This window comes from Eurosta solidaginis, chromosome 1 (assembly GCF_040869045.1).
Source record: "Eurosta solidaginis isolate ZX-2024a chromosome 1, ASM4086904v1, whole genome shotgun sequence".
Classification (NCBI taxonomy): Eukaryota; Metazoa; Arthropoda; class Insecta; order Diptera; family Tephritidae; genus Eurosta; species Eurosta solidaginis.
Window position 1 is genome coordinate 222,494,064 of NC_090319.1, and position 12,011 is coordinate 222,506,074.

At 40.7% G+C, this 12,011-nt stretch overlaps 1 protein-coding gene across 11 annotated transcripts in view; it reads left to right on the forward strand.

Annotated features, from left to right (window-relative positions):
- LOC137237037 (striatin-3-like) overlaps window positions 1-12,011 on the forward strand; it is a 636,631-nt gene that overhangs the window by 31,782 nt on the left and 592,838 nt on the right. For 7 of the 11 annotated variants that reach the window (XR_010948768.1, XM_067760187.1, XM_067760185.1 and 4 more), the window contains exon 2: window positions 882-1,018. The exons of 3 other annotated variants lie outside the window; for them this stretch is intronic. Coding sequence is in view for 7 of the 8 variants with exons in the window: in XM_067760187.1 (XP_067616288.1) it covers window positions 912-1,018 (107 nt within the window). In the remaining variant the exon portion in view is untranslated. Of the gene's footprint in view, window positions 1-11; window positions 387-881; window positions 1,019-12,011 lie in introns of those variants that run through there. One more of the 11 variants, XM_067760186.1, reaches the window with a different exon arrangement.

Here is a 12,011-nt window from a genome sequence, read left to right on the forward strand (position 1 = left end):
GGTCAATATGCGTTCCGTAAGTGACTTTCGGTCACCTAACCAGTTATGTGACTTGCGTTCACCTAACCACCCATCTGTGACTTGCAATCACTTCTCCGGTGACTTGCGTTCACCTCACTAGTTATGACTTGCGTTCATACAACCCTGGCTTTAGAGTAGTCTGGAGTTGCCATCCATCAATCACTTTTTTATTATAAATACTAGTGCGATACACAACATCGCTCTCTTGCTGTTTTACTACTGGTGATATCAGTATCGAAAAAACAACCGGATCCATCCAAAATCATCTACCAATCATCCACCATTTCCCCCAGGACATCAACTACGGATCAATCATCAGCATCATTACCTCCACCGCATTTAACCAAGGAAGTATCTATCAAACCGTAAGTTATATTTTTCCATATAAAACCACCCGAAGTAGCACTTGCGGTTAGTCTCCTCATTCACTCTAACCCTTGCGCGGTCGCAAGAAGGATCAAATCTTCTTCGTCTTAGCTAAGCAAGTTTCATTCAATCAAATTTTCTTTCCATTATCTTTTAAATTATCATACTTGCTATTTGAAATATCAGCCTTGAAATACCAATTGTTAATTTTAAGTGTTAAATTCAATAAATGAATTATAATTGAATTAAAATCCATTTGCTACAATGCGTTAAAAACCTTGTTTTCGAACTATTTTTGTAACATCAGGTGATCAGTTATTATTTTCGAACTATCCAATTTCCTCTATACTTGCTTTTGTGTCCAACCGGACTGGTCATTACTCCTTTCGGTACAGATAATCATGCGATTACAGTCTAATAGTTTGAATATACACATAACCAAACGTATGCAATTTCAATAATCTTATTTTTTTGTCTCATTCTGTTACTTGCAGCTGGTGACAATATGTTTAGCAACATATGCAATGTTGCTGGCTGTTGGTGCAGCGTATGTTATCGACATTAGTTTCGCTGTTAGCCTGTATCTATGTTATTTGCATTTGTGGCATGTTAACTCGCCCTCACAACACAGGTAAGTTGATGTAGACCGCATGAACATTTTGTTCGTGTAGACTACTATCGACATAGCTAGAACTACACCCAGATTCAAGGGATATAACCTCATTCACAGCTGAAAATGGTACATACAGATTCAAAAGATTACCTTATGGATTGAAATTAGCACCGAATTCATTCCAGAGAATGATGACACTAGCATTTGCAGGTCTCAAATCATCTCAAGCGTTCCTTTATATGGATGACTTAGTTGTATTAGGTTGCTCTGAACGACATATGTTAAAAAACTTACGAGACGTGTTCTCCACATGTAGAAAATACAACCTAAAATTACATTCAGATAAATGTCACTTTTTCAGACAAGAAGTAACCTATTTAGGCCATAAACATACAAGAACGGGAATACTACCCGACCCAACCAAATTTGAAACAGTTCAAACTACCCAACACCAAAAACAGCTGATGAAGTTAAACGGTTTGTAGTGTTCTGCAATTACTACAGAAGATTTGTACCGAACTTCGCAGAACTAAATAGGCTTTGCAAAAAGAGTGTTTCCTTTGAGTGGACGGAAGAATGTCAAAAAGCCTTTGCCTACCTAAAGGAAGCATTAATTATTCCAAAACTTTTGCAATACCCAGACTTCAATAAAGAATTCTGCATAACAACAGACGCTAGGGGGTATGCTTACGGAGCTGTCCTGAGTCAAGAACACGATGGCAAACAATTACCAATTGCTTACGCTTCTAGGTCATTCACAAAAGGTGAAATCACAATCGAAAAAGAACTAGCCGCAATCAATTGGGCTATAACCTTCTTCAGACCATATGTCTATGGCAGAAAATTTCTGGTTGAAACCGACCACCGTCCTGTAATATACCTGTTGTCGCTGGGTATACTTACTTATGATACTGCGGGGTATAGTTATTTTCATGTTCTCTTTTTTTTTCTTGCTTTAGCATGTATCATAAAAACATACATACATACTTTGTGCAGTTAACTTTTCATTTCCAATATGTAACAAAATAACTCATACTACATGTATGTAAATAGTTAACAGTTAGGTAAGAATCACGCCATAATTGTACTACTATAAGTAACATCGTCAGTCATATTTAGAGCCCTTTTTGAATTCAAACCTAAGTGCGTAATAATCAAAAAAAATATTTTTAAAGCAACGCGTAAGAAGCATTTGAAAAGTGCTAATAAACTTTATTAAAGCAAGCTAAAAAATTTGTTTGATTATTTGAATCGCCACAAAGGCAACAAAAACTTTAAAAATATTTTTTTTTGTAAAATAAAAGTTGTGAAATATGACTAAGGATTACAATTGCGGAAATTGTCGGGAAAAAGACACCGACGATATGGTGCAGTGCGACACATGTAACAAATGGTTCCACTATGATTGCATCGGGGTGGATAGTAACGTAGCCAACATAAGTTGGAACTGCAAGTTTTGCGAAACCGCGCAAACTGGTTACACGGAAGGAGCACCCCCGCTCCACCGACATCAAATAGTGAAATCTCTACGGCAACGACAGGACAGCCAAAAGCTTCATCGTCGCCCAATATTGGCGCACAAATCGGCCAGCAACCAACGGGGATGCTTACTACTGCAAGCAACCCGGCGGCATCGATCGCACCCGTGGTAACTTCCGTCACCATCACTTCATCCAACATGCATCGAGCAACCTCGGCAACACCGTACTCGTTAGGTCAACAACAACTAGCAGCTAACACCAACACAATTATAGCTCCGAAAGTTACGAAAGTGTATCTCAACACGCCTTGAGGTTGGAACTCTTAGAAGAGGAGCGAAAATTTGAGCAGAAATATTTGCAAAAGAAATATGAAATACTGGGTCAAAGTTCCCCCATTGGAACTAACCGCGCAACAACCGCTCCAACTTCGTCACAGCTTGCAGCTAGGCAAGTAATCCCAATGGATCTACCTAATTTCAACGGAAACCCAGATGACTGGCCGCTGTTCTTGAGTAATTATAAAAACAGCACAGAAATTGCAGGGTACACTAATGCAGAAAATCTGATGCGATTGCAGAAGTGTCTCAAAGGTAAGGCGTATGAAACAGTACGTTGCAAATTACTGCTGCCCTCGTTGGTCCCTGAAATAATTCAGACACTTAAAATGTGTTTTGGACGTCCAGAGCATATATTAGAATCATTAGTAGAGAAGGCCAGGGCGATTCCACCGCTGAAAGAAAAACTAGAAAGTCTCATCGATTTCGCTTTATGCGTACAAAACATCTGCTCCGCTATGGAAGCCTGCCATTTGGAGGCACATTTAAATAATCCAATATTGGTAAAGGAGTTCGTCGACAAGCTCCCAAGTCAACATAAGTTAAATTGGGCAATGTTACAGCATGACGAGCAAGTACCAATTATTAAAGCATTTAGCAGTTGGATTTTCCAAATAGTCGACGCTGCGAGCAAGGTGGTCACCCCACGAATATCAAACAGAAGTGGTGTAATGAATACACATATGCAATCAGCGAGTAGTGAAAACCACAATAAAGTTGGATGTGTTGTATGCTGGTGCAGTGATCACAAGATCCAAGCGTGTACAGAATTTAGTAAACTCAACTTGCAATGTAAGTGGGATGTTGTGAAGGCCAACAAATTGTGCCGCCAGTGTTTAAACATGCATCGCCGAAAATGTTATTCGAGTAAAGAATGTGGGGTCGATGGCTGTAAATCGAAACACCACAAGCTTCTTCATAAAAGCAGCTTACCAACGAGTAGCACGTATCCGTGTTCCGAACATAATCAAAATACGGCACCACCCATGCAAAAAAATCAACTAGTAAATACTCATGTCGGCCCTGAGGAAGAAACTCCATGTTTTCGTATAATACCAGTGCGTATACACCAAAAGGTAAATCACTTAAAACCTTCGCCTTTTTAGAGGAGGGATCATCCGTGACGTTGATGGAGAAACATATATATGATTCTTTGGGCTTAAATGGCGAGCATGAATCGTTGTGTCTTCGATGGACTGGCGAGAATACGCGTATCGAAAAGGAATCAATGCGGACATCGATACGTATCTCAAACATACATGATGGTGCGAAATACGAAATAAGTGAGGTGCATACTGTGCGCGACTTGGCTTACCTAGTCAATATCTAAATATGGAGAAAATTACGCATAAGTATCCATACTTACGTGGACTTCCGATCGATTCATACGAAAACGCCGAGCCGACTATTCTAATAGGAGCTAATTGCTGGAAGCTAGCCGCGCCTATCAAAACTCGTGAAGGAGGGTGGCTCGAGCCAATCGCCACCAAGTGCCGTTTAGGGTGGACTCTACAAGGAGGCAAGGCTACGGATTTTGAATCGCACCACTTAAATATTCATGTATGCGACTGCGAAAAGAAATACGAAAAGCTACACGAAGAGATGAAAGAGTATTTCAGTCTTGAGACGCCCCAAACAAGAAAGTTGATGTCTCCACAAGACAATAGGGCAATGCAAATTCTAAATGCCACATGTCATCAGAGCGATGGTCATTATGAATTAGGCTTGTTGTGGAAGGATGAGGATACAAAGCTACCTGTCAGTTACGACAACACCCTTAAACACTTCAGATGCATGCAGAAAAAGTTAGCTAAAGATGCAAATCTGGAACGTAATATGCGATAACAAATAAGTAACTTGATAAACAAAGGCTACGCGAGAAAGTTAACTGCAGATGAGTTAAGCATTCCACAGAATCACGAGTGGTACCTACCGATATTTATTACACTCAACCCCAACAAGCCTGGCAAGGTACGGCTGGTGTGGGACGCGGCTGCAAAGTCTAATGGAGCCGCTCTCAACGACTTCCTCCTAAGCGGTCCAGATTTACTTAATTCGTTAATTTTCGTATTAATGTCATTTAGAACGGGAAGGTTCGCTATTTGTGGAGACATCGCAGAAATGTTCCACCACATCCGTGTGAGGGAAGCAGACATGCACGCACAGAGATTCTTGTGGCACGAGGACTGCAAAGAGTTATACTACCCGAATATCTACGTAATGCGAGCGCTTACATTCGGGATCAGCTGCGCGCCATGCATCGCACATTTTGTTCGCGACACTAACGCGGAGAAGTACAAAAAGAATTTCCGCGTACAGTAGAAGCAATACAAAAATACCACTACGTCGACGACTTCATCGACAGCGTCGATACCGAAGAAGAGGCAATAAAACTCGCCGTACAAGTGAAGGCCATTCACGCTCAAGCTGCATTTAACATTCGTAACTGGGCATCCAACTCATCAGCTGTTGCCAACCAACTGCAGGAAGATCTCGCCGAAAATCAAACTCCCAAGGATTTGGCACATACGGAGAAAATACTAGGTTTGTATTAGGATCCGAATAACGACAACTATAAGTTTATTTGCAGATTCTCCAAAATGAGGAGAGACATCCTGCAAGATAGCTTAATACCAACGAAAAGATAAGTGCTTCAGGTGTTGATGTCCATATTCGACCCTCACAGGTTTCTGGCGCATTATAGCATAGGGCTGAAAATGCTTTTACAAGAGGTATGGCGCTCAAGCATAAATTGGGATGACCCACTTCTAGGGCAACTTTACAACAAGTGGTGTCAGTGGAAGATTTTGCTGCCAGCAATAACCTCTACCACGATCCCGCGGTGTTATTCACCATTACTGAAAGATTCCGAGTGCAACCAACTGCATACCTTTGTAGATGCCGGGGAGTACGCGTACGCGGCGACTTTCTATTTACGAGTGTTATATAAAAATGAAGTTGATACAATCATCGTGGCCGCTAAATCTAAAGTAGCACCATTAAAGGCTGTATCTATAGCGCGGCCACCGTGGTGTGATGGTAGCGTGCTCCGCCTATCACACCGTATGCCCTGGGTTCAATTCCCGGGCAAAGCAACATCAAAATTTTAGAAATAAGATTTTTCAATTAGAAGAAAATTATTCTAAGCGGGGTCGCCCCTCGGCAGTGTCTGGCAAGCGCTCCCATTGTATTTCTGCCATGAAAAGCTCTCAGTGAAAACTCATCTGCCTTGCAGATGCCGTTCGGAGTCGGCATAAAACATGTAGGTCCCGTCCGGCCAATTTGTAGGGAAAAATCAAGAGGAGCACGACGCAAATTGGAAGAGAAGCTCGGCCTTAGATCTCTTCGGAGGTTATCGCGCCTTACATTTATTTTTTTATTTTTTATAGCGCGGCTCGAACTACAAGCTGCTGTTATCGGCGTAAGGTTGGCAACCAACGTGATGAACGCGTTACGAGTACCCATTCATGCTCTATTCTTTTGGTCAGACTCAAAAACAGTGTTGAAGTGGCTGCGCATGGACCCGAGGAACTTTAAACAGTACGTAATGCATAGGGTAGGTGAAGTGTTGGAGGCGACAAACGCCGGCAATTGGCGTTGGGTTCCATCAAAATTAAACCCTGCTGACTTAGCCACGAAACTCAGTGGGCAACAACGTTCCGACTTCTGGGTGCATGGGTCAGAATTCTTATCTTTCGATCAGACCGAGTGGCCAACATGCAACGACCTTGGACCAGTTGAACATACTGAACTACGGCATTGTATCCTGCATATAACCAAACAGGAAGAAAAAGAACCCTTAATTAATGCTGAGAATTTTTATAGCTGGCGTCGACTATATTTAACGATGGCAATGGTAATTTTGTTCTTGGAAAAGCTAAAATCGAAAATGAAGAAGGTAAAAGTACCCTCCAACGTTTCTGGCGAAATTATTCATAAAGCCAAGGTCATTCTAATTAAAGAGGCACAACAGAATGAATATCGCCAAGAGATTACCAACCTCAGATCTGGTAAGAGCATTGAAAACGATAGTAAACTGATTTGTTTAAATGCCTATGAAGACGATATTCTCAAATCACGGGGAAGAGCGGAAAGCTTAAGAATTGGTGACTCCATAATATTGCCAACAAATCACCCGATCTCATTTTTAATAGCTCGGCATTGCCACGAACGAAATCATCATCAATTTCATGAAGCAACCTTGAACACAATTCGCGAACATTATTATATCCCTCGTCTACGTGTACTTTATCGCAAGGTGCGACGAGCATGTCAACGCTGCAAGAATGAGAGCGCGAAACCAACTATTCAGCAAATGGCCCCACTACCAGAAGCACGTTTGGCAAGCTTTGAGCGCCCTTTTACCTACGTGGGTATAGACTTATTCGGACTGATATACGTTGTAATTGGGAGGCACAGAGAAAAAAGGTGGGGCGTAATATTCACGTGCCTGACCGTTCGCGTAATTCATCTCGAGATCGCACATAGTTTAGACGTAAGTTCCTGCATTATGAGCATTCAGAAATTTGTGGCAAGGCGAGGAAAACCACGCGAGATATATACGGACAACGGAACAAACTTCAAAGCTGCAGAGAAAGCCTTGCGCAAAAACCCGAATAAAATAGAAGGATTGAATATAAGTTGTGAAGACGTCGTCTGGCGGTTCAACCCCCCAATGGCGCCACATATGGGCGGAGCATGGGAAAGGCTGGTACGCTCGGTTAAAACCGTTCGAAATACAATCTGCCCCTCGTATAAATTCACAGAAGAAATGCTCAAAAGCGCTTTATGTGAAGTCGAACTTATAATTAATTCGCGACCACTCACATTCGTATCTCTCGACAGCGCAGATGACGATGCGCTCACACCGAACCACCTTCTACTAGGTTCTACTGACGGGCAAAAGGAACTTTTCGATGAAACTTCAAATTTAAGACAGCTTTGGCACAAAACCCAAGAGTTCGCTAATAAGTTCTGGCGGCGTTGGCTGCAAGAATATACTCCAATCATCCAACGTAGAGCAAAATGGTTCAGCAAGCGGGAACCGATCGTAGTCGGAGACGTCGTCATTGTGGTTAATGAAGCTCTGCCGCGGAATTTTTGGCCGAAGGGTATTATCGCCGAGGTTGTAAAAGCAAAGAATGATCAAGTGAGACGGGTCACTGTAAAAACTCAAAAAAGGCCTGTTGAAAAGGCCAGCAACTAAGGTGGCAGTGTTGGATGTCAGCGGCCCTACTTAAGCAAACCTCTTCAAGGGTGATTTAGTTGCTAGGGGAGGAATGTTGCCGCTGGGTATACTTGCTTATGATACTGCGGGGTATAGTTATTTTCATGTTCTCTTTTTTTTTTTTGCTTTAGCATGTATCATAAAAACATACATACATACTTTGTGCAGTTAACTTTTCATTTCCAATATGTAACAAAATAACTCATACATACATGTATGTAAATAGTTAACAGTTAGGTAAGAATCACGCCATAATTGTACTACTATAAGTAACATCATCAGTCATATTTAGAGCCCTTTTTGAATTCAAACCTAAGTGCGTAATAATCAAAAAAAAATATTTTTAAAGCAACGCGTAAGAAGCATTTGAAAAGTGCTAATAAACTCTAAAAAATTTGTTTGATTATTTAAATCGCCACAAAGGCAACAATACCTGTTTGCGATGAAGAGCCCTTCATCTAAGCTGACACGAGTAAGACTCGATTTAGAAGAGTACAATTTTGAAGTGGAGTATATAGCCGGAAAAGAAAATCACATAGCGGATGCATTATCCCGCATAACAATTACAAACTTAAAAGATATGTCAGTGGAGGCAAGTAAAATATTAAAAATAACAACAAGATCGACAGCCAAAAACACCAGCTATAATATTGAAAATAAAGAAAGTCACACAGAGAACCTAAAGATATATGAAGCGCTAAATAAATTTGAAGTAAAAGGACATGTCGAGCTCGTTTTCGATCCTCCGAAATTATATTTCAAAAAAGGAAAGAAAATTTGTAGCAATAAAGATACAAGCAACCTAATTGTTGAGGATAAGATTGCCTTAGGCCAATTGTTTTCCAGGCTTGAAAAAGAAGCCGGCAATTTAAGACTTGTACAAATACAGTTGTCCTTAGGGGACAAATTGTTTAAATATAATTATACTCGAGTAGGCAAATTTATAGAAGTAGGTATAAAGTTCTCAAGAGGTTACCAGTAGCACTAACCCCAGAGGTTAAGTATGTGACAAATCCGCGGAAAATTAAAGAAATTCTGCATAAATATCATGACGATCCGATTAGTGGTGGCAACCCAGGAATAAATAGCATGACCAATAAAATCAAGCAGAAATATAGCTGGCTAAATATGAAAAATGACGTAAGAAAATACGTAAAAAACTGCATCCACTGCAAGAAAAATAAAACAAATAAGCATATAAAGGAGCCACTGACAATAACGGAGACACCTCCAAGGGCTTTCGATATTGTACAAATCGATGCAGTCAGACCATTACCAAAGTCGATAAATGGAAACGAATTACCACTATATGCGATCTGACCAAATATTTGGTAGCGATCCCGGTCCCAAGCAAACACGCCGCAACAGTCGCTAAAGCCATGTTCGAGCATTTCGTTTTGATCTAAGGGTGTATGAAAACAATCATAACGGACATGGGTACAGAGTACATAAATAGCTTATTCGAAGAACTGTGTAAACTGCTAAAAGTTGAGCATGAAACCTCAACACCGTATCATCATCAAACTTTGGGTACTGTAGAACGCAGTCACAGAACATTCAATGAATATGTACGCACATACATATCCAGTGACAAAGACGATTGGGATGGTTACCTTAGGTTTTTTGCATATTTTTTTACAATACAACGCCATCAACCGTACATAAATATTGCCCTTTTGAGCTCATATTTGCAAAGAACCTCCCGGATTTCGAATTCCTAAATATAGTAAAATCAGCCCATTATACAATCACGAGGCCTATGACAAAGATATAAAATACAGACTACAAGTAGCCCAACAACGAGGTAGGAAATTACTCCATGAGACTAAAGAAAAACAAAAATCAAACTAGGATAAAAGTAGCTGCAGTAAGGAAATAGATATATGTAGGTGATCTTATATTAGTTAGGAATGACCAAAACCATAAGTTAGATAATAGATATAAGGGACAGTATAAGGTAAAGAAAATTGATAAAAATAACACTTTCACATTAATATCCCATGGAGTAGAAAATAGCGATAGGAACAATAAAAGTAAGGAAATAATATTCCATAAGAATAGGCTCAAACCAATATAAAACATCTGCTAATAAGTCACATAATTCAAAAATTTTTTTTTTCTACACAAAGCATTCCACTTTACTCGCAAAACAAAAACCAGTACAATAGATACGTAAGTAAAGAAAATATAAACAAAAACAAAGCACGCATAAAGATCCAAATTCATTTTGGCATCGAGTTACAGATACATCATAAATGTTAAAGAATAATTTGTAAACATAAGCGGATTTCAAGTGGGTCGACACATTTCAAATTCTGAAATGTAAAACGAATTTCAATAGATAACACTTGATGCGAAATATTACTAATAATTATAAACATACAAAAAAAACAACCAAAAAAAAAAATTTAAATAACAACGTCAGCATATTAGAAGCAAATGTAAACAGAAAATAATGTAAACAGACTCTTTGTTTCCCATATCAAGTAACCGCTATGCAATAAATTATAATATAACTCAAAAGCAATTAAAATTTTTTCAAATTCAAGCAAAACTCAAGTGGGTCATTAAGAATCTGAAAAAGTCATATATGCCTTTTTCTTTGTAAGGTGGAAGGTGTAGTATTATGCATGGTGCCGCCTTATGTCAATACGTTTGTAGTGTTTTGAAGTACTACGCCAATGCACATTCTATGCAGACCACACATACTGCATTCACATTACAATATCGAACTAAATACATTCCCTTTACCCCATCGCAGCGGGAGTTCAACATCACTTGCTAATGCCGACAGCAAGACCTGTATCCGGATACATTTCTACTGCTGCATTGACCACTTCATTAATAGCGTGACCGCGTGTCAATGACAATTCGTCAATGCGCCTGCCAAAATATATCTACAGTTACAATTTCCAAAATTAGGTCGAACTAATATGCTGACTCAAAATGCGAATGCTAAGAATGTAGTATGTTAGTGTAATTACGTATGTGTAAAATAGATAATTTTGTATAAAAAGAAAGACAATTCTAAAATAAAAACAATCGCATTTTAACGCTACACATCGGCGTTTTAACTAGTCCTTGTTTTTACATATTTCAGAGTGCACCGAACCGAACGTGGGAAGAAAAGAGCACGAAAGAACTCTGGCTCACAACTGGGGGCCTCGGATTCCAAGAAAAAGTGCGATGAGGGTTCTGCGAGGACAATCTCGGTTGAGATCTGGACGACCGTACGGAACCGGAAAGCAAAACCACGCCCTGACAAAGAACAAAGAACACCACATGGGCAAGCTAGAAAGGCAAACAGAATAAGCAAGCCCAGAAACTGGCGGGCCGCAGCTTTCGTAGTTAGATCAGCCCAGGGAAAGAACTACGCCGAGGTCGTAGGATCCACCCGGGGCGATATCCGGTCTGAGGATACAGGGACCGTCATACGCTCCATCCGAAATATCAAATCCGGGATTTTACTTATCGAAACTGCACGTTGCGACGGTAAATCAGCATTCATCCAAGCGATAGGAAGCGCTGTTGGAGAAGCGGACGAAACCAAGCAGCTTATACGACGATTGCGGATAGAGGTGCTGGGCATGGACTGCCTGACAACCGCTGAAGAAGTTGCCGAGGCTGTTAGGATAGCTGCTGGCGGGGAAATGACGCGACAGGTCCGTGTGTCCATTTTCCCGGCAAACCAGCGCGAACAGAAGATAGCAGCCATTGAAGTGGATGAAGCAGTTGGCTTCTTTTACTAGCCAAGGGCGAGATCGGTATCGGCTGGCTGCAATGCAGGCTTAGACAGAGGGTAGACGAGCAGCGGTGCTTCCGGCGTCTGGGTTACGGACACCAAAAAGCAAACTGAAAAGGCCCTGATAGAAGCAGTGCTTGCTGGAAGTGCGGACGGAGTGGTGATCAGGCCCCGGCCTGCACGGAAACTCCAAAATGCTTTTATGCCAGTCAGAGAAGGTTAACAA